Source organism: Felis catus, chromosome D1, assembly GCF_018350175.1.
Source record: "Felis catus isolate Fca126 chromosome D1, F.catus_Fca126_mat1.0, whole genome shotgun sequence".
Classification (NCBI taxonomy): domain Eukaryota; kingdom Metazoa; phylum Chordata; class Mammalia; order Carnivora; family Felidae; genus Felis; species Felis catus.
In genome coordinates this window covers 38,204,489-38,231,309 of record NC_058377.1, presented here as the reverse complement: position 1 = coordinate 38,231,309, position 26,821 = coordinate 38,204,489, and the positions used below count along the sequence as shown (strand labels likewise).

General features: G+C 36.9%; 2 protein-coding genes across 6 annotated transcripts in view; one reads left to right on the top strand and one right to left on the bottom strand.

Moving 5' to 3' along the window:
- Nucleotides 1-2,928: 2,928 nt before the first annotated feature.
- FAM76B (family with sequence similarity 76 member B) lies at nucleotides 2,929-21,684 on the bottom strand. Of its 4 annotated transcripts, none has more exons than XM_011286513.4 (10): nucleotides 20,992-21,684; nucleotides 20,102-20,166; nucleotides 19,179-19,233; nucleotides 17,992-18,147; nucleotides 16,030-16,229; nucleotides 12,460-12,507; nucleotides 12,189-12,269; nucleotides 11,391-11,523; nucleotides 8,603-8,704; nucleotides 2,929-4,097 (listed from the first exon to the last, which is right to left on the bottom strand). In XM_011286513.4, exons 1-10 carry the CDS (start codon nucleotides 21,076-21,078, stop codon nucleotides 4,008-4,010), a joined length of 1,017 nt encoding a protein of 338 aa, XP_011284815.1. In that variant the 5' UTR covers nucleotides 21,079-21,684; the 3' UTR covers nucleotides 2,929-4,007. The 4 variants fall into 4 exon arrangements, with proteins under 4 accessions (XP_011284815.1, XP_011284813.1, XP_019667162.1 ...); XM_011286511.4 differs by having other exon boundaries at nucleotides 11,391-11,526; nucleotides 20,992-21,679; XM_019811603.3 differs by lacking the exon at nucleotides 20,992-21,684 and adding an exon at nucleotides 20,468-20,963.
- Nucleotides 21,685-22,029: 345 nt separating this feature from the next.
- Nucleotides 22,030-26,821, top strand: part of CEP57 (centrosomal protein 57) — a 41,149-nt gene continuing 36,357 nt past the window's right edge. Inside the window, exon 1 of one of the 2 annotated variants that reach the window (XM_011286510.4) lies at nucleotides 22,030-22,358. In XM_011286510.4, coding sequence (XP_011284812.1) covers nucleotides 22,314-22,358 — 45 coding nt within the window. In that variant the 5' untranslated portion in view covers nucleotides 22,030-22,313. Of the gene's footprint in view, nucleotides 22,359-22,709; nucleotides 22,832-26,821 lie in introns of those variants that run through there. The other variant, XM_023239321.2, reaches the window with a different exon arrangement.

Here is a 26,821-nt window from a genome sequence, read left to right as displayed (position 1 = left end):
TAGGTACAAGTCACTTAAGCCAAGCTACCTCAAATTCTTTTTTGGAAAATGGCAAGGCATTCATAAAAGTCAGTACTCAAGTCATTTACCACTTCCTGCTCCACTTCCCTGGCTATAAAATAAAGCAGTTGGAGAAAATGATACCTACAGTCTTTTCAAAGCATTAAATTATCTGGTCTTACATCACTTCCTTTCCAACTCTAGTAGAGACTACCCAAACTGCCTTGAAAATGTAGTTCCAAGTAATTTTTCCAAGTTCATTCCCCAATTCTTTTCAAAATTTCCTCTACTCGTTATCCCTGAAAACTTTTCGTGCTTTGTTTTATATACCACTTGTTTTCAGAGTGTGGGCATTAAGCCGGAAACATCAGCATTACCTGGGAGCTTAGAAGTGCAAATTCTCGGGGCCGATCCCAGATTTATGGACTCAAGAAATTGGGGCAGAGGCCCGGCAACACGTGCTTCACAAACCCCCCCTCCCCCCCCATCCCTCCCTGTGACTGATACATGCTCAAGTTTGAGAAAGCAGTGACTTAGGCCAACCTTAACCACAATTCTTACATTGCCCTTGCTAAAGCTATTAGCTTCTTATTACACTTTATAATACCAAGGTTAAGTTCCAGATATTTTTTCATGTTTATGGTCTCCCCAACTGGACTATAAAGAATCAGATCCTTAACTCAATTCTATCAAACAACATTGCCTGGTTTTAGTCATGTTCCAAAGTTTGCAAAACTGTAACTGCCTATGGCTTTATTTGCTGTATTGTTACCTTGAAAATATCCCAGTATCTCAGTAACAGTTACCTGCAAGCAGTCTTACTGAACATGTAGCAAAACTAAATGTTTGCCTCAGCCAGTTCTCTCAAATCCGCTGTTGTAAAGCCTCATTCTGGGAAAATGTAGATGAAGCTTACAGGTAGGCTCAGTAATGGTCCTCTAAGATGCCCATGTTCTAACCTCTGTGAATATGTTACCTTATGTGACAATAAGGAGTGCAGAAATGACTAAGGATTTGAGATAGGAAGACTCCTGATCATCCAGATGGACTCAATGATGTCCTTGAGAGGGATAATAAGAGACAGCAAAGGGAGAGAGCACGACTGAAAAGACATAATGACAGAGGTAGAGGGACTTGAAGATGCTACACTTTTTGGCTTTGCAGATGGAGGAAGGGGCAAAGAGCCAAGGAATGCAAAGAACACAGTTCCCAGAAGCTGGAAAAGGCATGAAAACAGGTTATCCCCTTGAGCCTCCAGAAGGAACCGTCCTGCCAACACTCTGACATCAGCCCAGTGAGACTGATTTTGGACTTCTGGCCATCCAGAACTGTGAAAGAGAATCCATCTTTCCTATTTTAAGCCACTAAGTTTATGGTATTTTATTACAGAAGCAATAGGAAACTAACACAAAACTTTTTTGACAAGTTTTTATTGTGAAATATTGGATTTAGAAAAAAGTACAAAATGTCAACAGTCAGATGTGTACAAGTACAGTATTTCAATAGTCTATACATGTGAACAGCTTACCAGGTTCACCGCAGAATGCATCTTGAGACCAATACAATCTAAAAAGGACTGCAATATTCACAGGCTATTAATACATAAATAACTTGGGCCAAAACGACCCTCACTGGTAAATGCTAATTAATTGCGGAAAACGGGCTAAAAAGCACAATACGGCACACCATAGTATCTCCTTACAGGTCCACATTTAAAGAGTATCAGCTCATTATGTCAATACACTACAGATCCAGGACTGGGACTCAATTACTAGTTTATACAATTGCAAAAAAAATTAAGTTATAAAATACGGTCATGGAATAGAGAGATGGTATTTAATTAGGACTAAATACTGTGAAGCCCCTAAAAGGCTTTAGCCTTGGAATTTACAAAGCTTAATCATTTAGACTGATTTTCAATTTTTAATCTGTTTTGTAAAAAAAGGGGAAAGGGGCACCTTGTTTTTTAGTAGCAGCTCCAACAAGTTATAAGAACTATTACATAATTTATTTTTAAAATCATAATGACCTCTGTGGACTGATAAATGGCTATGAAACCAGAATATAAAACATTATAAATTTTAAAGAAAGGTAATGAGTATCTTACGAATTTAGCAAATCCTGCAAACATTAAAATCTGTGTTAAGAAGGCATTACCTACCATTGTTGAGAGTACTAAATTTAGGAAGATTATTGCATGAAGAGCTCATAAAAATAAACTGATTTAATTTTTCCAAGTCCGACTGATTCAATCTTTTTGCTATTACTTCAAAATTACCCTAGATTACATGTTTTCAAATTGGACAAAGAATTATCTGGTATCAATGTATAATGACAAGCTATAGGAATAATCTCCTAAAACACCAGTTATCTTAAAAACAATTATAATCATCCTGTGTTCTGAGGAAAGATGATCTTTGATGTGACATTCATAATCATTGTTTGTTTAAAAACAACTTAAAACTAATAAATTTAATAACAGTTTAATTAAAACAAATTTAGCCTTGCCCATAAATTCCTAAGAGAAGGCACTCTCTTCCACTCTATACAGTATATCTAGCAATGCCTGATGCTTTAAAATTGAACTAAACATCTGAACTGGCATTTATTAAGGAGGAGATCAATTCCATTAAAGACTGGAAACCACCGGATCAGAAAATAATTAGTCAATAACTTTACATAACCTATCCCAACCTACCTTAACCTTTAATAGACAATTTTAAAGACTCTGATATAATTTTTTTATAAATAGTGCCTGTATCTTACAGTAGATTCCAATTTATTCAAAGATAATCATGGATTGATTTAAGTTATTTAAATTTTTCCAGATTTGCTTTAAACTTACAAATCAAGTACGGTGTACATAAATATTAACTTAGATAACCACATATTATAGGGAAAGCAGATATATGGACCACTGCAGAAAAATTATAAATTTTTAAAAAACTTTTATAAAACAAAAAGAAAGCAAAATATGTAACTCACAAAATATGAACATGAAGCCATAGGACATAAAAAATAAAATTACTCTATCAGAAACGATTTAAAATTAAATCTTTGGGGAAGTATTTTTACATAATTCAATGAATTCAGTGACCAACAGCTTTTCATATCACACACAAACCACAAAATCATCTAGAGTCTATATGCATTATCAGTTCTTAATGCAAACTCAAACATTTTACTAACAACTTTGATTTCCTTTTGAAATAGGCTTCTGTACATATGCATTTATATACAAACATTTATTAAACATGATTTTAAAACAAACCGTATGTACAAAAGATCGGCATTCCTATAAATAAAAACATTAGGTGGCAAAAAGGCACTTGTAAGTAAAAATCTACAGTAGTTTGTACAAAACAGAACACATTTTACCTTGGATACTGTACAATAAACATTAATTCCTATACGAATAATGAAAATACCAGTTTACTAACTAATGTTAATGATGTAACTTTTAAAAACATATTTACATATATTCTGAAGTTCATTTAATAAAAGCACCATGATTTTCTCCTAAGTTCATGTTGATGCAAAGTAAAAACACAATTACCAAAAAACCAGTGTTCACCATTTTCCTTGTTTAAAAGTTTTTGTATTTCTAAATTGAAAACCTTTTATCTGAAATTAGTATAGTGTAAAACACAAAACAAAACCAACCCAAACCCTGCTGCTCTGACTTCTGAAAACCGTAATCTATTATTGCCTGTTGCATTTTATAAAGAGCACTACTCATGCACTCCTTTACAAGTGTTTAATACTATTGCTGGCAAAAAAGTTCCTGGATATCAAATAATTAAAAAGTAACTTCAAACCAGTTGAAGTTTTATTTGAACGTTTTACAACTTAAAAAATGCTGTGTATCAGTTACAAAAGTGAATAGGAAACACGCCAATTCATTTGGTGTGCAAAAATATTTCTCCACTACACAGAATTTAAGGGCTTCACAGAATTTTTTTCAAATGTACATTTTCAGCAGAAACACTACATGAAAAACTACTTTCTCAAGGGGATGTTAGTACGCTTCCACTTTTGTCAAACTTTTTACCCTTTGACAATGCTGCGACCTGTTTGAGTAGTTCTCTGTTTTTGGCCTGTGGGAGACAAAAACATTTAAGATGAAAAATGCTTGAAATATTAAGTCACACTGAAGAATACTACTGATTTAATGCTGTTCTTTTCACTTATAGAACAAGATTTCATTGAAGCACTTAAAATAAATGAAAGAATTAGTATATTTAGGTTCATCTCTTTAATGTTGGATATGGAGAAGGAAAATTTTAGATTGGTTTATCACCCCCCTTTGTAAAATGTCAATGTAAATGTCAAAGATACAATCAGTTAGAAAAAAGGCAACTCAGAGTGAATCCATTTAAAAGAGGGCCAAATTTTAAATAAGGAAAACATATTTAGTTCTTTATCTTAAAGATGTAAAATGAAAACAATGAAAATAAATTTCATAATGACTCAAGTGATGATTTGGGAGGAATACTGCCCAAAAACTGTACAAAATCTTTCATATATTTACCTATTTATAGAATAAGCATAAGAGGTCCTTTTTGCAAAAACATTCACTCTTTATCACTTTGCCAATTTTCTCAACCTAATGTTCTTCAAACAATTTTTTTTGAAGCACCCTGTCTGATCTTGTGTTCCTTTAATTGCCGTAACAGTCATTTGGTACTGGTTTTGATGTAATTTGAACATTTACACACCATCACTGTTTTCAGATTTGTGAAAGGTTGAAACTTTTTTTTCAAAGATTCAAAATTTCACTTTGCCCTCAATCTGAACTGTTTGTGCACATCATGCAAACGTTCTACGGACCACTGACAAAGACACTGTCCTTGAAACAATGCACTATGACAATCACCAGTGTTTAGTGAGGAGGAATGTGTAAGGAGGGACGACCTTCAAGTGAGTATTTTCACATTGACTGCCTTTGCCTCTCTTAACTGTGGAAGCACAGGTAATAAGGGCCCTCCATATTTACAAATACATTCACAATCAAATACCTTTGGAGTTTTTCAGCCCAAGCGTGGAGAGTGTTGACAGTGGACTAGAGTCTGAGCACTGCCCTAAGAACAAATTTTTTTCTCTGGTTTAGGGAGGAATACCATTTATTTTCCTTCACAAATCTCAAGATTTTTTATTACCTAGATATGCTTTTTAACCTCGGTGCTTCATCTTCTCTAATTTGGCCTCTGTAGGGCAAGAGAACACCCTGCCCCCTTCTCTGTGTCCCATCTTAAACCAGTTTCATGAAACATACACCTTTTCCAAGCTTTGTACCTCCACTCCCCCACTTTTCTTCAACCAAACTCTCCCCAATTAATACCTATTACCTCCTAAATGCAAATATTCATAGAACCATCTCGTATTTGCGCATCTAATCATTTTTGTGTTCAACTGCATATACAACATTTCTCTAACAGTTGTTAAATAAGATGGTAATTAAGAGTTTCAATTTCAAATTCAATTTCAATATGAAATCTAGAAAATCGTAAAGAATTTAAAAGGATTTTTGTTTTTTCTTTAAAATTAAACAGTTTGAGAAACTCAGAAGACAAATAATGGTAGTTAGTGGTAAGTCAAGTGAGTATACCAATGATCAACTGGTTAATTACTCGGCTGACCAGTCTTAGCCACTGTTATTAGTTTCAAATTGTTTTCTTTTTATTGTTAGCTACATGTTATGTAACTTATAATTATAATAGACTCTTGCTAAAAATAGAAATCTTAACAGAAAATTTAAAATACAGATTAGTGAAGGACATAAAAAAAATTGTTTGCAGATTTGCCTCAAAGAGATTGCCATCAGATCTAAGTTTTGTTTATGCAAAGCCTTTTACATTGACATACCAAATCATTAAAAAGTTAATATTTGAATTATCTTTCCTCAGTCATCAATTAGAAGCAAACACAAAAATTAAAGAGTTCATAATTTTCATATTCTAAGTATGAAACACAAGAACATTAAGTGTTGAAAGCAGTTCTTCCTTTTAATTTTTTAGCAGCTAATTTTCACTTTGCCTTTATATATTCAGTCTCCTAATCACATCACTAATAAACTTAGTTGCTGATAAGTTATGCAAGAAAAAAGCCTTCAAGAAAAATAAATAGTGCATCAGTTGTTAAATGGAGACAAGCCCAAATGTGTATTATTCTAATTTAGGTACATTAAAACATTTTATAATGCAACACTTAAATATGTATGCATTTAAAATTTTTATCCTAATGTTATTTCTTTATTATGCACCCTGCAAAAGATCATTTAAGACTCTTAACAAGTTAAGCTAAAAATGTTTAGAAACACTGGCCTAAAGGAAAGACTATCTGAAATCATACAGATTTTGTTACAAAAACTCGCAGTCTATTTTCTCATATGTAAAACAGAAATGTCACCACCCCAAGAGGAGTTGAAATAACTAACCAAATATATAAAACACCGAGCCTAACACAGAGGCTGATACATAGTAGGCACTCAAAGCTTGTTCCCTTTCTCCCTTTATTAACTTAGCTCCTCAACAAAAGGTAGAATTTTTTATTTGGTAGTCTTTTTAGACAACTTAGGTTGTTTATTTTGGTATTTTGCATAATTTTGCCTTGTAATGCTCACTGATTTATTTCCCAGGTTTGATAGTTAAAAATGTTTTGAGAATTATTAAAACAAAGTAAGTCTTCTGCTACAGGTGCAGTATTTTATCACAAAAAGATAAGAAAAATAGTTAACTATATTTACACACCTAGGCAGAAAATCCTACTCGTACATGGTTGAAGGGAGTACAGTTAAAAGAGGGCACACAACTGTAACAGAATGTCTCCAGCAGTAACACAAAAGATATAGGGAAGTGGTCTGATAACAAGGATTAAACAGAAACCTGAGTGACCCGAGTTGGTGGGAACACAGGAGAAAGTACAGCTTAATCTGAATCAGAAGATGTACGTTTCTACGTCAGTTCTGATTAATTAAATGACCACCATTTCATCTGTAAAATGGGAACTCAAAGTTACTCTAAAGAGCAAATAAGACAGCCTATGTAAAATCATGTTAGAAACGTCATGCTTCTATATAAACATCAGTCACTCTTCTACTATATAAACCTCAGCAACACACCAAGAAAAGTTAGGCTTAAGATACCAATCAGACTAAGATGTCAAAAAGAAGGTCCTCTGTGCTTACAGCAGGAAAATAAAACAACAAATTGCTATTTTGAACACTGAGAAGTACTAAGTTTTATCATTTTATCATTTATCAACAGCTTCTGTTGCCAGGTAATCATTCAGTATCAATAACTGAATGAGAAAAATAAGAATACCATAAAGCAAATATTTGCTGGTGGATGATAATGTACAAGAACCCTAATCATATGGGTAATTTCTCAGGACAGAGGGCAGATGGACATTTCCATAAATCAACACTCATTCAACAAATTATTTGAGTGCCTACTATGTGCTAGGTTCCACACAAGGTTTCCCTTTAAAACTCTTTGTAAGATCATTAATGTAAGCATTAAGACTAGGGCTATCACTCAAATTTCAGCAGGTTCCTAGATGCACTTCACAATTTTATTCAATTTAAGCTACCTTCAAAGCATGAGGAATTACAACCCAAAAGGTAGGAACAGCACATTTACCCTAATGCTACAATGATTAAAAACCCAGGGCAGTATTAATCCTTTCCTTCTGAAGCTGCACTTTTCCATGTGCAGTCTATGAGCTGGCACGCATCCTCTATGCTTTTATGACTTAAAACTACTGAACTTTAAAAACCCTGTTACCCAAAGATTAATTCTAAAAACGTCAGAATCTATATATCAACAGAACATGTAATTAATTTAGTGTGGTCTGATTTCTAAATTTACGAAACCTAGGTGCAAAAAGGCTTAAATAAGGGAATAATCCGTGTCCCTGCTGGATGCTCTCCATCTCTGCATGCCGGATACCAGATACTGCCGTCTTTGTCACTATCGGGACCCGTGGCTTCACCATTCAGTTGTACATACACTGAAATCCTCCTGAGTATGCTTATCTTGAGGCTGGCCTTGGCCTAGATCACTAGAAGCTGCCCACTGCGGCACACAGCAGAATCCTACTGAACACCTTGAACATCACAGCATGAAGGTTAAAGTGCACTCTTTTGCCTTTCATCACTGCACGTGGCATAAATTTCCTCCACTTGAGGTCCCTAAGAATTGGTTTTGTACGCCCACCTCCCATTATCTGGGAGGAAACGGGAAGAATGCTTATAAAAACGTACTAAAGACCTTATTTTCACCTTAGTTTCATGAATCCAATTTTTAATTTTTCGCTTTCACCCAATGATCAATTGAACATACTCCATCGGTATCCTCCTCTGAAAACCCTGTATCAAGTTTAGACAGAAGTTTTCAGAATTAACAGACTGAATCCCCTATCAAGTGATTTCAAGCAACTTAAGGGGAGCAGGATTAAGAAGTATTATAAAACCAAGATTAAAGTTGAAAAAGCACCAAATACACCTAAAATAGGGACACCAATACCAGTCCAAGATAATACACTATTAATTATAAGCAAGGTTAGCCCTCCTTGCCTAACAGTTTACATAAATGTTATTTACCTGAAGTTGTTCCACAGTTTCTTTGTGAGCTTTTTCCATACTGTTCATCTTTGTTCTCAAATTTGACTCTTGATACTGAAAGTCCGCCTTTAGTTCGGTTAGCTGAGAGATAAACAAGCATATATACATAAATATGTGTGTAGGAAAGTGTAATATATATACATGCACAAACACATTTTCAACATACTTCATTATAAAATCACAATTCATTACAGAAGTGGAAAATGTTAGCAGTTTGCTGAGTCTTATAACCTATTTAGAATTTGTTTTGTGAAATGAAAGCTACTACAGTGTATTTTAATGGTAAGATAATACCAAACTGTCAGTAAACCTTTTGAGAAGATGCCTCTTTTGTTTCAATTTAAAGATGGTTTCACTGGACATAGAGTTTGGCACCTACTATGCCAACTAAAAAGTTTAATGGCCAATACCGGGGAAAAATGCTTCAATTACAACATACTTCAATATTATACATAAGCAAACTAAATGCTGAAAGTGGTTTCAGGTTAAAATATTCTTTCATGAACAAAAAAGAAGGTTTCACACTGGGTGAAGTACAAAGAGGAATGGTTCTATCAACCATAAGCTATACTGCTTTTACTTTAAAATTTATGTCCAGAATTATGTATCTAATACCACCTAAGACTTGAAGTAAATTTAAGAACAAAGCACAGAAATACAGCTAACACGGAATGAGAAAGAAAAGGGAGTTACTTTAAAATTTTGGCTAAATTAGACAAATTCAAGAAAAAAGTCAGTGGTTTGAGAAAGCTACATTCTTTTCTTAAGTATCAGTGGCATACATAAAAATACAAGATATTTATGAGCTCAAACTAAAAAAATAAGTCCATATTTTATCATTTCATTATCAGAACCATGGAGAAGAAAACTTCTGGTTATTTTCAAATGGTTTTCATTACATGAGCTTTAAAGGTTTGCACTTCTGTTTTGTAATTAGCCAGTAACCTCAAAGATGTATAACAGCAAAAAGAGAAAGGAATCATGGTGTATTATATTCTTATTGTCTGAATAAAAGCCCTTGCTTTTGCCAAATTCAAAGAATAACTGAATTCTCTCTCTGTTTTCTACATTAACAAAGGAATTCCTGTTCTGAAATGTCAATTCACATCAGATCAGCTAAGATAATTATTCTTGTCACTCCACTGTGTGTTGCCTTCAGATTATGAATTTCTGGAAGATAAGAATCAGGTCTTATTTATTTATTCATCTTTGAATCCTCATGATCTAGTACATGGCTAGCTCTAGAAGTCACTGAATAAAGTGAAATAAACTCAAGAAAACGCCTTGGTTATCTTATATTTACATCATAAGAAAAAATAGCAAATATGTAGTTATTTTAGGCTAAGAATTATTATGTTTCTTAGGACACTATTATTTCCTTTCCTGTTAGTGTTTTTGTAAAAAAAGGAATGCTAACAAAAGCAGAAAACTTCCAACAAACTGCACTTACATACAAGAGTCATGCTATGGAAAAAAAATTTCAAACAGTCAAAATTCCACAATTCATTTGGAATGTTTTATAGTCAACTTACTGTTTCATTCAACTTTTACCTAGATTAATACAGATAAATCTTTATGTAATAGCAATGTCTCTAAGATTTTGTGCATAAATTTCCATAAAAGCTCAGTAATTCAAAAAATTTTGCTAATTAAAAGAACCATAAAAAATATGACAATCATTACTATCCTATTTTTAATCTTACATCAATTCTAAATTTCATATACTGAATTTGCTTAAAGTAAGGTCCAAATGTATTAAGATAAACTTAAAACTACTAACCATCACAGCATAGGAAAACTGTAACACAAAAGTTGTGAAATGCCAAAGGAAAAAGTTCAGATTCAAGCAACACTATGGATACTCAGAGACCGATAATTCATACACATATTTATAATCGTGTCTTGTTCACAATTTTAAAAGGAATACGTTTAATGTTTTCCTATTGCATAAGATGTTTGAAGTAAGTCAAACTAGATAGTCTAAGAGTATAAACAAGCACAAAAATAGGTTCTGCCCTCAAAGATGACCCAGCATCAATAACAGCAGCTATGAACACTCAACATGTGGCAGGAGCTGTTAGTACTTCATACTTTCATGTAACAACTATCTCATGAGATGGTATCAATATTCCCATTTTTAAAATGAAAAAAAAAAAAAAAACTGAGCACCAAAGATGTGAAACCATTCTGTTCAAGTTCACACAAAAAAAGTGTTAGAACTTTTCACTAACCTGACAATATATTTGATATTCTTAATCTAACTGATAAGCAAAGTCCTAATAAATACATTTACTTCCTATAAAATGATCTTAGACACCTAACTCTAATCACTGACTACCACACAGGAAATTCTCTTTGGACTACTTTTCACCAGTTATTTGATCTGGAGTGAAATACATACATGATTAGTATGTCAAAGACTCAACTACCCTCTTAAATCATAAGAATTCACATAATATTTCATTTACGTGTCATTTCCAAATGAAGACATCAGGCCTATTTCTACACTACAGGTTTAGTAAAAACTAATGTTCAAATATTACAATTCTAATTAGCCCTCAGTTAATTCTTACGACTAAAATTCTGAAAGACCATTTTTACCTATCTTCACTAGATGGCTTATGTTCCAGTTTGGCTTCTGTAATGTGTCTCGTAAGAATCATACACAATAAACATTACCAAGTTATTGAAGTCTAATAAAATTTGCAATTACCCAGCAAAAGTCAAGATGTAAATCTTACCAGGCTTCAATGAACCATGTCCTTACCTTTTTATCTTTTTCTAAAATGGTCTGGTCTCTCTGCTGTAAGAGACGTTTAAGTGACATCACTTCTTCTTTCAGTTGACTTATAAGGACAAAATTGTCTGTTCCCCCACTATCTGCTGACTGATTTATAGAGCTACTAAAAAGAAAAAAGTAAAACACAGTTAAATGAAGTAGAAGGAAAATTAGCAGGTGTTCAAATTGCATAAATTAGACAATTCCACAAACATCCTTAAGGCTAATGCAAAAAAATATGTACCTGACAGAAATGGATGCAACTGGCAAATTACCTTACTAATGGCACACATTACATACACCTGCAGAAATATAATTCAGTATTAGCTTTTAGGGGGTCAATACTTCTAGTGTAAAGCAATAGGCAGCCAATTTGTACAGTAACATCAGCAAACTTTTGGCTAATGAACTAAAACAAACTCACGCTCATAATACTTTAAATTTAAATACATTTTCCAAGCAGGTCAATTTAAAATATCACATTAGATTTGTGTTTCACTGAAGAATAATTAAGATAAATAGAATGTTCTATTCAGATGTTTTCCTTTTTTTTCTTTTTTCAAAACCCAAATTTATTCCCCAAATAGAACAACAGTTCAGTGCCACTTGCTTATTGCCAAAATTAAGTTAAAATTTTTAACGGATTATGGTTACTCTTCTAGGTGACTCAAAAAAGTCAATGTAGAAGATACATGTTTCTATTCTTTTACCTAGTAATAGCTGGCAATCAACCATAACTGTTCAACTAACTTGAATTTTCACAGCGCTAAAGGAATTCATTTTTACCTATCTCCGTTAGATGGCTTAGATTCCAATTTGGGCTTTTTCTTTGGAGTTTCATTCTGAATTGCTGCAGAGGATTTATGGCTGAAATCAAACATTAATAACAATAATTAGAGTAAAAAGGGCAGAGGCACCACCTGATAATTCTTCTTCCTCTAAAATATTACCGATCATCATTGATTTTTTAAAAACATAAGTAACAAAGTTAAAGGGAAGTCACGTTAAAAAGAAAATACGTCTCAAAATACTTCAGAAAATATGTTAACATATTTACCTCTGTTTCCACAGTCCCTGCTCTTGTTCTGGACTCAGATTGCTGATTCTGAAAAATACATAAATGACATCTAACAACAACATTTATTTAATACATCTATGCTTAACAGCATTCTTCCCAATGGACTCAAATTACACAGGTTTAGAATTTTTTTATTCAGAGAAGACATACTTAAGTTTTCAAACTAAGATAATATATGTTGAATAAATCACATTCTAGTGAGATAACTTCTAATCAAGCAAGTACTACCCATCTTAAATTCTTTAACAAAGGTACAGTCATAGGGATTAGATTCTCTTCACCAGGATAAGGTTCTACAATTATAAAGTAGGACAGTCATCATACTTAGGCTGCCCTTACTACTTCAGACAGAAAATATTTGATCTTTAAAGTTAAGGCCTTCTTAATAATTCTGTATGAAGATTTCTCCTTTGGAGTAACTCCTGTTGCTCAGAACAGTGTGTCAACTTGAACCAAGAAATGTCTTAATTTGTTTCTTTCCTAGTTTTCCTTAGAACCCTTTCCAAAGTCTCTAGATCTTTCTCTGGTCAGTACTCTGGAACAGTCATGCTGAAAAAAACTGAGAAGTTTCACAATAAAAACGAATTTTACTTTTACTTACAATTAAATGCTGTATTATGAATTCTTTCCCATTATTCCATAACACTAATAACCACTTTATAATTCACTATGAATCCTACATGCTTTTCTCCTGTACTTGTGTATCAGCCAATCCTGCACTAACCCTTCGTTCATTGATTTGTGAATAGAGCATCTCCTATGTACCAGATGCCACATATTTATACAATGTAAGGTGTTAGAGAAGACCTGGGCTGTGTGACATTTTGCCAGTTACTTAAAATTCCTGAGCCTTAGTTCCCTCACCTGAAAAATGGTATGATATATACCTTATAAGTGTATGAGACTTAAATGAGTTTATGTACATAAAAGCACTTCATACATTACTTGCGTATATACAATAAATACAAATACGTATATACATTTGTGTGTATAAAATCCACTATTGTAGCTGTAGACGTTTTTAAAGCAAAAGTAAAAAAAGAAAAAGTGAGACTATGTTCTTTAGAATCAGTCATAAGATAAATACCAAGTTGGAGAAATAATGCCGTAATGCTATAAACCTGAGTTACTCTTTATTTGTGGCAATAAATGGCAACCCTACTGAGGAATTCAGTTGCCATTTCTTTTACAAATTTAATTATAAGCATTAGCAAACCATATAACCACACATGAATAGCACTATCCAGATCTCCAAGTGATCTGGAACAGTTGGTGTGTTCCAATCACATTAATAACGTGAGAATAATCACATTAATAATGATTTAAGGAAAACACTTGGAATTCTCATCTTTGCTTTCTGAGATGGCCATTCCTGGATCCAGACTGATCTGTTTTTGTTGTCCTCTACCCCCACCCATTATTATATATTACAATATGTATGCTCCTCATAATTGTTCCAATCTAGTGAACTTAAAATAGGATCTCACAAACTGACTGCCTATTCATCAAATGGTCTATGTCCATCAAATACAAAACAGCATTTTTATTTCTTAAGCAATAAAAAGGAAAAAAAAAAAATTAAAGGTCAATACCATCCTTATTACCTTTACTTTTGAAACCTGTTATTCTTTCAAAAGATGAAGTTACTGTCACAGAATGATCTTTATAAACATACTTTCAGTGTGTCCTATCACATGCTAAGAAAAATTTATAAAGGACAGAGGAAAGGGATGCTTCAGTTGAGTTTCAGGAATATATCATTATGACAGTTATTTTGTCATATGTTTTCTTAAAAGAGCAGAAACAAGATTTTCATTTTGTTCCCTGGGATATTCTGACAGAAACACCGTAAGATTTCTTCAGAATAGCCAGATTAGAAGTCACTATGCACTCCACTGTGACATCCAGAAAGCACGATGACAGGGTAAGGCAAGTGGAAAAAATGCGACTGAACATCACTACCTCAATAAAACCTCGTAATAAATGCTTGCTTACAATTTAAGATCAAATCTATTAGAACTATATTATATTCTAAAAATATCACGTATTCTTAAATGTTGTAGGCATCAATTTGCTATAAATGAATTTATGTTTTACCTATCTAGACCTTTAAAGACTCACAGAGAATTCTGGTGAAAAATAAATTCTTCCGAAAATTGGTTATCATGTCACTGTTTTTTCCATTTTGATTTGTATTTAATTTATGTTGTAATACTCTTGATTTTTCCATGAAGACTAAAACCACAGTTCAAACAACTTTATGCTACATACATATTACTACAATATAACTTTTTCCTCCCAGGGCATTTTAAAAATCAGTTTAGGGGCGCCTGGGTGGCTCAGTCGGTTGAGCGTCCGACTTCAGCTCAGGTCATGATCTCACACTCTGTGAGTTCAAGCTTCGTGTAGGGCTCTGTGCTGACAGCTCAGAGCCTGCAGCCCACTTCAGATTCTATGTCTCCCCCTCTCTCTGCCCCTCCCCTGCTCATGCTCTGTCTCTCTCTCAAAAATAAATAAAAACATTAAAAAAATTAAAAAAAATCAGTTTATATTCAAATAGAATTCCTGCCTATGTGTTTTAAAAAAGAACAAAGTACTACTAGTTTAAGAGATTATTTTTCATACACTTTTGGAACCTTCACGATTTAGAATGCTTCTATCATGATCACAAATGACAGTCTTATAATTTGTTCTGCAAAAACACTGAACGTACGTATCCTAGTCACTGGTTTAATTAAAACAAGTTACAAATTAATGATAACTGATAAACATAACTCCATATGACTGTGATTTGTATTTATAACTGTAAACATTTTTACAAGTAAAATCCTAACAATTATTTAAACAAAAAAAGAATATTGAGGCCTTTGATAACATAAACCAATGAAGCATTAACTAACTCTGGTTTACTTGTATTTTGACTTCAAATGATCATAATTTTATATAATAATTCTTTAATGCCCTACCTATATTTTTATGGTAAACAGCTAAACACACTCCTGTGTATAATTTTATACAGGCTTACCTCAAAGATACTGTGGGTTCAGTTCTAGACCATGCAATAAAAAGAATATTGCAATAAAGCAAGTCAAATAAAATTTTTTTGTTTCCCAGTCGCACATAAGTAATGTTTATACCATACTATATAGTCTATAAAGTGTGCAATAGCATTACATCTGAAATAATATACATACTTTAACTAAAATATTCTTGCTAAAAAAATGGTAATGCCACCTGAGTCTTCAGCAAGTTATGAATCACTGATCACAGATCATGAGATAAAGCTGTTGGAAAATGGCTGCCCATAGACTTGCTCAACAGGAGTTACCACAACCTCTCAATTAGTAAAAAACAGTATCTATGAAACACAACAAAGGAAAATATAATAAAACAAGGTATGCCTGTACACTGAATAAAGTAGGGAAAAAGCCCTAAACTCAAGATGCTTACTATGTACAATGGAAACTAGTGTCTGCAAAAAGTTAAACACTTATATACGCCATTAAAATGCCAAGAGGATTTTAGAAAACATGACTTCAAAGTACTTACTTGTGATGGCTACTGCTGTGACGATGGTGATGGTGATGATGGTGGTGGTGATGTTTTGAATGATGCTGGTCTTTCTCAGTAAGAGATGAAGAAGATGAGTTTGAATGTGAAGATCCCAGGCTCTTCCTCTGTTCTTTTGTCTTCTGTAAAACTCTCTTGTATGATAAAGTACAGAGCCAGCATAGTAACTTTCCATCAACCTTTTTAAAGAAAATACTTGTATTAAAGGTATCTCTAAACTGAGTATAAGTGAAAGCAGGTAAGATAAACTATTCAATTCCTGTGCGCACACTCGTGTTCTCTCTTACACACACACACTGAGATTGCTGCAAAATGGAAATAAAATTAGACTTCACTGAAACTTCAGAAAACGCTTGTTTGGCATATCATAAAATTGGTGAGGATGATATATGGACCTCCATTAGTTTTGAAGTGTTTTTTAATTTGGAGAAACTTTTCTTATTACAAGGAAAAAAGCATAAATTGATAATGTGCTTCAAAGATCTTACCTAAGCACTGGCCTGAATTCTTAATTCACTGTGTATTTACTAAATGACACAGTAGTTCCCACCACAGTGAAAACTGTTAGTTTTGGAAACAAGGAGAGCGTAAATGACATACATAGTTGATTCTCATTATTCGCAGGTTCCTATTTACAAATTCACAACCTACTTGCTAAAATTTATCTGTAATCCCCAAATCAACTTACAGTGCTTTGGGGATCATTCATGAACATGCACACAGCAGCAAGAAATTTCTGTAGCCGGAGAGCAAATGTTCCCTGCTGAAGTTTAACAAGGTGACACTCTGCTGCCTTCTTTCAGCTCTTATACCATAAACAAGTGTCCTTTGCATGGTCTATCTAGTGCCATGGTTTCTGCATTTGTGCTTTCTATTGATGATTCCACTGCTTACAATGAACCCCAAGTGCAGCGTTGAAGTGATGTATAGTGCTCTTTAGCACAAGAAGGCTGTGATGTACCTTATGTAGAAAATACACACCTTGGATAAACTCCATTCAGGCATATAGTGCGTTTGCCATGACTTCATTTAATCAAACAACAATTTATATCAAGTAAGATATCTTTGAAGAGAAGTATTCACAAAACAAGATTAAGTATTGATCAACTAATCACAACATTGTGACCACAGGCAAGAACCTAATCCTGTACTGCCCTCTTAGGAGCAATAGTTCAATATTCGTTAATTCAGTGTTTGCAGCAACTTTATAGAACCTAACTACCACAAATAATGAGGATCAACTGCACATGTGTCAAGCGGGAAGGGAAGAGACTTTTTTCCAAAATTAAGACTAAACCTGTAGAAATAAAATTTTCTTCCTTCTACTTGTTCACACAGTAAGTGGTGGAGGGACATGTCTTACAACTAGGGTACAAATACTGCTGTGGAGGAACCTGTTTCTCCAAGAGACAGTCATCCTCCAAATCAACTGAAATTGACAGACAACAGGAGGCCTGTGTGAATGCTGATCAGCAGAGGAATGCCACAGCATACACATACTTTTTAAGTCACTGTAGGTAGAGAAAAACAAACAATGGTTGAAAACTAAGCCCCGAATCAAAAGGCACAAGACTAACTTCGAATTACACATGTTAATGTGCCATCAGGTATTTTTTCACACCAGCAATTTCATGCAACCAGCAAAAGGGTAAGTAGCTGAAAGGATTTAAAAGCAATTAGTAATTCTGAACAAGACGTTGGATGACCAAATGGTACAGAACAGCCATCAGAGAATATTGCTTCAAAATACAGTAATCTCAACTAATCAACACACATTGTATGTGATGCAACAAGAAGAAAATGCACTGTCCCTACTCTTCCATCTAACTACTTGTTTTCAGGGACCCAAAGGACACATCAGGTATTAGTGCATTCATCACAATAACTTCCCACCTGTGTGGTGTTTTAGTTAATTCTCAGAAGATATCATACTATAAATACCTTTCTTCTTCCTTCCTCCTTTCGATCAAAAGCACACTGTTGTTTGCACTGTTCACAGGTCTGAGGTGGTCCGTATTTTTTTTCTGAATTTGTACAACGCTGACACTTTGTACCAATAAATGCAGCAATTATGTTACAGTATTGACAAGGCTTAGGCTGAAAAACAGATACACACTTTTACTACATTTGCTCAGTAAAACATAGACCACTATACAATATATTTCTGGGACTAATTAAGGAAACAAGTAAAAAAATTTTGTCAGGTATGTCGCCCTCTCATATTTAACAACATTTATCATGTTTCCTATTTATTTATGAACATTTATTTTTAGAGTCATGCAACTTTTTCTTAACTCTATTAAACAGTTACATAAGATCATGGAAATGTATTTATGACTGAATAGTATATTATATAATATAAAAGCTACATGTGACAAAGATCCCGAAGACTGAAAATAAACGTACATACTGATATAAAAGTTTCCTATATTCAGCATTTAGGAGAATGAACTAATTTCATATCCTGGTCAGCTTAATTACTCTTTCATTTATTAAAAAAAACACTTAACAACTTCATCATCTACAGGTAAAGATGATGAAAAAAATATATATTATATGTGAGCTTTCAACTTAAGAACTGGCACAACCATATTCAACCTAAATTATGATAAACATACCTTGATTTTCTTTGATACTCAAAAGACAATTCAGGATTTTACAGAAACTTAAGGCCAGCACTTTGGGTAACCATGACTTTACTATACTAATGACTGTAATACACACATAACAAAATTTCTTCTAGAATAATGTCAAGATTTTGTGAATAAATGCCTAATTGTGCTGTTATATAAAAACTGTCAGAGGTTCTGAAGAGAGGATAAAAGTGTGATTATGCAAACTTTAGATAAGTGGGTTCTCCATAACGAAAAGTTTGTTTGCTATGTTTGAGTCTTTATGGAATAAAATCACAAATTTCACGATCAAATTCAATATACACGTGCCCATAAAATGACTGTTAAATGCTGTCATCTTCCAATGAGACTATCTACAGAAAACTTCTTTCCTGAAATATTTCAATGTGTTGAATGTTTAAGGACATAGCAATACATATTTTTTACAAGGTCCGTCTTTGTGAAAAATGTTGACTAGTAACAATAACAAAATATAAAAATGTAAGACATACTTACTGTGCCAAATTGCTTCACGTTTTGAGCACACTTCTTACATATTGTATTAGTTTTGCTGAAAAGGAATTGAATATAGATGAGCAAATTTACATAGCTGAGGTAATTAATACACCACTGGACTAAAGCAAATATAGTTTGGATTTGACTGTTTGCTTTAGTTCTTAAAACTTACTCTAAAATAGACCAAAGATCTTTTTAGGGATGTGTATTATCCAAATTCAGTCCTTATTCATTAACTTTAGATAAATGTCTTTATACATTTTTATCATATATTTCTTGGTATAGAAAACAAAACCCCCCAAAATCCTCGTGTTTTCTATCCAGTTCCAAAATCTTCACATTTGCCACCATTTAGGGACAGCATCACATCCCCGTGCCTACCTAACCTTCCTCAGGGTCTTGTCCACTAGGATGATGCCAGTATCCACACATGAAGAAATTATTTGTCCTTCTCTTTAGGCTACTCTCTTGTTTGTGCCCCGATCCTTAACCGGAATCACCCTCTTAAAAAGTATGTACTGTTCTTCTACTGGTAACACGTTACTGGACTTCACCCTTGGAAGGTAGTTGGTAATATTATAGACCTTTCCTCATGTCCGTGTCATCACTAATGTTTTGCCTTCTTTTTTTTTAGGCTTCATAGTAACTGTTTGTGTTTCCATTTTTTGACAGCAAAGCTGCACATTTTCCATGCAATCGTTTATTCTCCCTCTCTTCATGTCTAAACTGAAGTCTAGGTGACAAAAAGACCATTTTTTGGCAACACGGTCTCTCTCACCACACATAAACGGTTTACAGCTTAAAATTTAAGAAGCTAAACCATTATTTAAGAACACTTTAATACAAATACGGGACGACAACCCCCAAGTGTTCCTTACAGACAGTGCTGTCTTTAACAATCAAAAACTGTTCGGTATACAAACCTCTCTTGTTGAAATTCTGATCTGCAGTAAGTACATTTTACAATAGGATGCGCAATCCGACATTCCTGTAATAAGACAATATATTAGTATCTATCTCAAAGTCCCAAATTTCACTTTTCTGGTAGAAGATTATTACACAACCTAAACATCTCTAAAACATCAACAATACCTGTCCCCCAACGGACCCAATTGAGTGATTTATCATGTAAGTGGTCAATTACAGCATACTTCCTTAGGGAAGGCATAGGTGTCTTTGTCTTTATTTCATGTGGGGGTAATGCTACAAATAAATTAAGAAAGCTGTCAGGGCCGATTTCAAGGGTTGGTTAAATGTGAAACTACTTAATATTTTGCACCGTTGCTCACAGACAGCATCCCGGCTTTAATGGGATGGGAGGAGCTCCAAATCATAGAGCATTCTGTCCCCAAACCAGTCGCTTCGCTTTCCTGGACAGGGAAGAAGGATGCCATCAGCTTTGCGGCTTCAGGTTCCTAGCAAGAAAGTGCAAAAACCGTCCCCTGCCTCCCGGTGGAAGGAGAGGACAGACCAAGCAGAAAACCGAGATGAAAACATCTCCACCCCAGGGTCTCTGCGGCATAGACAGGTGGCTGCCTCCTCACTCAGCCCCACCCCTGAGACCCCTGAATGTTGTTGGGGCCCGGCCCCCTCCTGGGACGCCTTGGAAGAGGGCAAAATTTGGTCTTCCTCTCAGGGGCCTTTCCCATCTGATGCCCACGTCCTCGGATAAAGGGGTCCCGGCTGAGGAGGCGAGAGCTCCAAGCTCCGAAGGCGCCGGCGAAAAGAGCCGGGCTGCAGTGCAGCGGACACCCAGCTCCCTCGGGCTCCGACCAAGGAAACCCCGCCCGCCCGCCGCCCAGAGCCCACGGACCTTGCAGAGCTGCTGGCCCTGGGAGAGCTCCTCGAACGGATAGCGCTGGGTACACTTGGTGCAGGCATACAGGGCCGAGGCCGCCATCCTGCTCCTCAGTCTCCTCCTCTCTTCCACCGCAGCCCGCTCCGAGGCGGGGCCCTACGGGGAAGTCGGGCGCCGCCGCTGCCGCCGCCGCCCGGGCCGCGGGCTCCTCCTCCTCCCCCTCCCCTGCCTCGCGCCCACCAGAGCCTCGGCGCGAGAGCCCAAGGCCCTGCGGTCGACACTGTCTCCCTCCGCCTCCACTTCCGCCCCCAGCCCTCTCAGTGACGCCGTCCCAGCCGCTCCCGCTTAGGCCCCTATAGCGGCGGAGGGAGACGAAGAGGATACTTCGATGCGGTTTAGCTGCGCGGCAGCGGATCCGCTTCCTTCTCGGCCTCCCTTCCCCATCTCGGATTGGCTGGGAAGGCTACTGCGTCACTCGGTCGCTCCTCCCAACCCCTAACCCCGGGTACGCAGGGAGCTCCCACAAAGGGAGGAAGTTGCTGGCCAATGACAGCCCGACGCTATCAGCGCGCGAAATCCGCTTCAAACTCGCCCCGCCCAAAGCCCTCAGTAGCTGTATCTAGCAGCCAGTCGCAGGTTTGAGTGAGAACTCCCCAATCCAATTGGACAACTGTTGACGGAGGTTTACTCTCTGCCTCCAGTCTTTTTTTTCCCTTCACTTCTATTGGACCAAACCACTAAAGCCCCTCCTGATTCTATTTGTTATTGGCCAAAAGCTAAGTACTTCACCTGGAGAGGCGTCTCTGAGTGGGGCTCACGCTCTCTCCGGCGTTTAGTTCAAGGGAACTGATGGAGTGTTTGAACTTCGCATTCTCTTTCATTCAACTTCAGTCATTCGATTCAATTGCCACTGGAGACACCACAGCCCCAGGCCCATGTTTCCTCCTACAGGAGGCCCGCCCCTTTTGTAGAGTGCCGTCAGAGCGGTCGGGTGGCCGGCAGGATTAGCGGACCCCACAGCTTCTGCTATGCGCTACCTTGTGACGTCAGCGAGGGAAGAGGCGGATTCTCTCCTACTACCGGAAGACGTCCGCTTTTTTGATTGGCTATGCAAGACGTCCGTTAGGACGTTGTTGCCTTTCCCCTGTGCACCGTGAGCGCGGGCGTCCCCGGGGGGGTGTGCGCAGGGGTTCCCAGACCCGGCACCAGCGCCCCAGCCCCTTCCATCAGGGGTTCGGCTTAGGGTCGCCCCTGGTGGGCGGCTCTCGAATCTTGGGGAAGAGCTTGAGAGCCGGCATCCCCCCAGGGCTGCGGAGGTCCTTTGGGGAGGCAGGAAGATGGCGGCAGCATCGGTCTCTGCGACTTCTGGTTCTCAGTTCTCGGTAAGAAGCGGTAGGCGTTCGAATAGGCTCGGACCTGGCGCCTCTTTGCTTTTCCTCACCCTTCAGAGTGCTCTCGGCCCAGAGTCTCACCCCATCCTGGGGAACGGCCGGGAGTGCCTGGTCCTCCGTGCTCCCCTGACGTCCAGTGCTCCTCTGTGAAGGCTGCACTCTTAGTATCGAAATAGGCCTGCCCCGCCTCCATCCCTTGTGCTCCCCTCACCTTCCGGCCTAGCAGTCCAGGTTGCCGAACATTGCCAGCGTTCGCTGGGATGGCTGCCCACGCCCTGGCCTTGCGAAAACGGTGCTGCTTTGGTCACGTGGGTGTAACGGCCCCTTTTGGAGAGTCTCCGAGACCAGGTAGGCGCACGGGTTGGCTTCATTGGCGGCGGCTGCATAGTCCGCAGCCTCAAGTGCTTACTCGTTGCTGCATGTGCGGATTCCTTGCCTGCAGTGCTTCCCCTCGTACATTCCCGGTAACTTTGTTCTCGCTGGTCTTAACTCAGAGCGCGCGCGTCCGACCGCCAGTATTACTTTGACTGCAACGTGTACGCGCCGTTTTAGGGCGATGGGGGAAGCTGAGCCTTAATATTGTTTTCGCCTCCACAAGGGCCACCAGCCGGTTCAGTCACTTATTATTTGTCGAATTGGGGTGTCGAATGCTAAGCGTTTGGGGATCCGCCGCCTTGGGAATAGGCAGGAAATGTGAGGTGGCCAAGGGAGCCTTTATGTCTTCAGTTAGCTAATGCTGAGTGCCCGGCGTACTTTTAGGCTCTGAGATTATTACCCAGGTGAACAGGATGGAATCCGTGCTGTGAAGAAGCAGCCACTGAAGAGAAACTACCTGTAATTAGGTTGTTCCCCAGTTCTGTTTGAGAACTGCTGCTCTACTAGGAGGACCCAGGCAGGAGTGGTTAGCAGCGCTTGGATAGGCTAGAAACTGTTTTCCTAGTAGGGGAGATGGAGCTAGCTAGCTGGGTGGGGAAGGAATTGTAAATGCTGGTCACCAGAACTGAAAAGAAGAAAAAGGCACCTCGGGCGTTTCTGGGTAGGAGCCAAGGCAATAGGAAATTTGGGGGAAACTAATTTGGGATGAGCAGAGGTCGTGTGGCGGTAGAGTTGGGTTGAATTGTGGCAGCAGGTGAAAACATGAGAAAAGAGGGATGGAGAAGGAAACAGGAGATTATTAGGGTAAAGTTATGTCATAGACGCCAAGGGGGAAAGTTTAGGGAGCACTAACAGCAGAGTTACCTTGGGGAAGACAGTTTTCGTCAGTTTCACCTTTTGGTGACTTAAGATTTGCCCTAACGAGCCCAGAAGTAACTCAAGAGTTTTAGCAGAATGGGAGTAACAAGTGTGCAGAAGGGAAGGGAAGATTAAGGAGAAGGAATGAATGAAGCACTCAGAGTTTATTCAGGAATTAGGTCAGTGAAAGGGAATAGAAAAAGAGGAACTATTAGGAGGAAGTATCTGTAAGTAGTTGGATGAGATTATATAGGAGTTGTGGTTAATTGGGAGAAGAAGGCTTTTCCCTGCTTTCCAAACTTAGACTGAGCAAGAAATACTCCTGTAAATGTTAATTGAGCTGTACTTTGCCAAGTCCATCTAGCTGTGCCCGGGTACTGGGATGTGATGTCAACCCCTGACCCCTCAGGTAGCCTGGACATCAAAATTTCAGAGAGTGTTCAATAGGAAAGCACATATGTTTTTTACATGCTTAGTTCAGCTTTAAAGTGGATTCTAAATGTCAATAATATACTTTTCAAATATCTAGGACCTTTTGGAAATCGAAGTGTAACAACCGTCTCAATTTGACTTGCTACATCAGAATGTCTTAATTTGAAAGTCACTGTCTCAAAACAAAAATGACTAAATTTAGTTTGTCAGTGTGTAAGAAATGGCCCTGCTTAGACACTTTAATTGTCCTGTCAGAAATAAGGCTGGCATTTCCAACAAAATTTAAAAAACATTTTAGCTTAATAAACAGATGATCATAAAATAAGGCAACACAAAAACACCTTTGAAAACTACAGCATAAACTCAGAGGCTACTCATATTCAGATTTTGGGATTGTGAGCATTAACAATTCATTTGTATTCAACGCTGATAAACCCAGCTTGGAGCTAGCAAATAGTGCTAAATAGAGGTGCTTTTACTAGGCAAAGATTTTAACAGATGCGTTCAGGAGGAAGCAGCTACCATGTAAATCTCAAATGTGAACAAGATGGAAACAGGTGATACGTTCACATCGTTTTGTTGTTTTTTTAAGTATATTTTGCAACAGCAGCAAAACAAGTAACAACAGCAGGTCACTTTGAGTGATTGCTATGATTTTCCTAGTGGCTGGCTCAGGAAAGCAACTGTGGTTGGCGTAGTGATTTTCAGTGGAAGTATAGGCAGCATAGCGTTGAAGACTGTCTTTCCCGTCCGTCCCTTTTTATTTTCCCAGTAACCGTAGTCAGAACTCTTAAGTGTCACTTTGGATTTAATAAGCTAATCTTCCCAACTGGTCTCCGTGGCATTTTAGCCACGCCCTTTAACTCTTTCTTTCTCTTAAAAGTTTTATGAATATAACACAGATTCTTATAACATTGAATATATAAAACATTTATTTTGGAGAATAATAAAATGAATACCTTTATGCCCCCTTTTGCATCTTCCTGCTTTTCTCTCACATACACACCACCACTATACGTTTTAAGATTATAATAAAATAAACCTATATAGCACTAACTGGCAGTCATGATTTTAAATGCTTTCCATATATTAAGTCTTTAGTATTTCCATTTTTGAATGAGGAACAGAGAGGTTAAGTCAGGATTACACAACTAGTACATCATAGAGCCAGTTTGTTCACTAGTTTGCCAGCCATTCAAAAAGAGTTCTTTTGTGATCATTCCTATATGTGCCACAAGTGCAACAATTTCTCTAGAGCAGCAGTTTTGAAGGCATGTTCAGAAGACCTTTGGGAGTTCCTAAGTCCCTACAACGGGATCTGCAATTACCTTCCTTACCCAGCCACTTTGTGGGAGACCAGATTTTCTTAAACGTCAGCCAAAATAACATCTAGCAGAGTGAATGCAAAAGCTAATCTAAGAATCCAGCAGGCTTCTTTTACATCAAGAATTAAAGAGATTTGTAAAAATGTAAAAAAAAAAAAACCAAACTTTTCATTGAAGTTTTTGGATGATAGTTATTTTTCATTCAAAAGATACCATATGTTTTCACTCATGTGGATCTTGAGAAACTTAAGACCATGGGGGAAGGGTAGAGGGGAAAAACGTTACAGAGAGGGAGGGAGACAAACCCTAAGAGACTCTTAAATACAGAGAACAAACTGAGGGTTGATGGGGGATGGGGGAGAGGGGAAAGTGGGTGGAAGACACTTGTTGGGATGAACACTGGGTGTTGTATGGAAGCCAATTTGACAAATTATATTTAAAGATTATATTTATGGCAACATCATGGGTATATTGTTTTTAAATTAGTAAGTATCTTAATGTTTAGGTATAACCCACATGAACAAAAAAGCTGTTTGGGGTCTTTAGTAATTTTTAAGAGTGTGAAGGGGTCCCTAAACCCAAAATGTTTGAGAGGGACAGCAGTGGTCTTCAAACTGCGAGTTGGGCTGTGGCTTATAACTAGGTGGTGGGTGGTGGGATATGTTTAGTGACTTGAGGGACATAATCTTTAAAAAAAAAAAAAAAAGGAGAGAGAAAAAGCTCAGCAGATTTTCTGTGATTGAAATTGCAGGGTCATAGAAGGTGCACCTTTGGCTTTATTTGGTGATGCTGAATTGTTTTCTAAAGCAGTTGTACTAGTGTGTTCCCACCAACAGTCACCTTTAATCCGTATCCTTTTGAACAGGTGGTATTGTCTCACTTTTGAATTTTTGCCAAGAGAAGTGTGAAATGTTATCCTGTTCTTCTCACTGTGCTCCCCTGATCGATGTTGAAGATAAGATGCACCTTTTATTTTTTCATAACTTTACTAGTTTTCATGATTTTTTTCCCTTCCGTGAAATGCCTGCTTGAGTGTTTTGCCTGTTTTTAATTGGTGTGTCTTTTCCTATTGATTTATAGTCATTCCTTATGTATTCTAGATGTTGATCCTCGTCTGTTAGCTGAATTTTAATTGCTCTTTGGCTTGTCTTTTTAAGATATCTTTTGATGGGAGTTTTTAATGTTCATGGGATAAAATTTATTAGTCTTTTTATGTTTAGTACTTTTTGGTCATGAAAGTCTTATATCCTGTGCTGTTAATGACGTTCTCACACATTTTTCTCTCCAAGTTTTAAAGTTGGAGCCTTTTAAATCCTTAATTTGCTTGAAATTAATTTGTGAGGTAGGAACCCAGTTTAATGTTTCTACTTAAGATCCACATTTGCTACATAATTACTTGTTAAACTTACCTTTTACCCAGTGGTTTACATTTCTAGCTATCAATATATTGATTTCCATATGGGT

Excerpts from the sequence above, each read along its gene's own strand:
- FAM76B (XM_019811602.3), bottom strand. The coding sequence starts at position 20,572 with ATGGCATCCTTCTTCCCTGTCCAGGAAAGCGAAGCGACTGGTTTGGGG. Across the intron at positions 19,234-20,101 it reads TCAGAATTTCAACAAGAGAG|CAAAACTAATACAATATGTA; the intron begins GTTTGTATACCG and ends ATTCCTTTTCAG. Across the intron at positions 12,508-16,029 it reads CACAGCAGTAGCCATCACAA|AATCAGCAATCTGAGTCCAG; the intron begins GTAAGTACTTTG and ends TGTATTTTTCAG.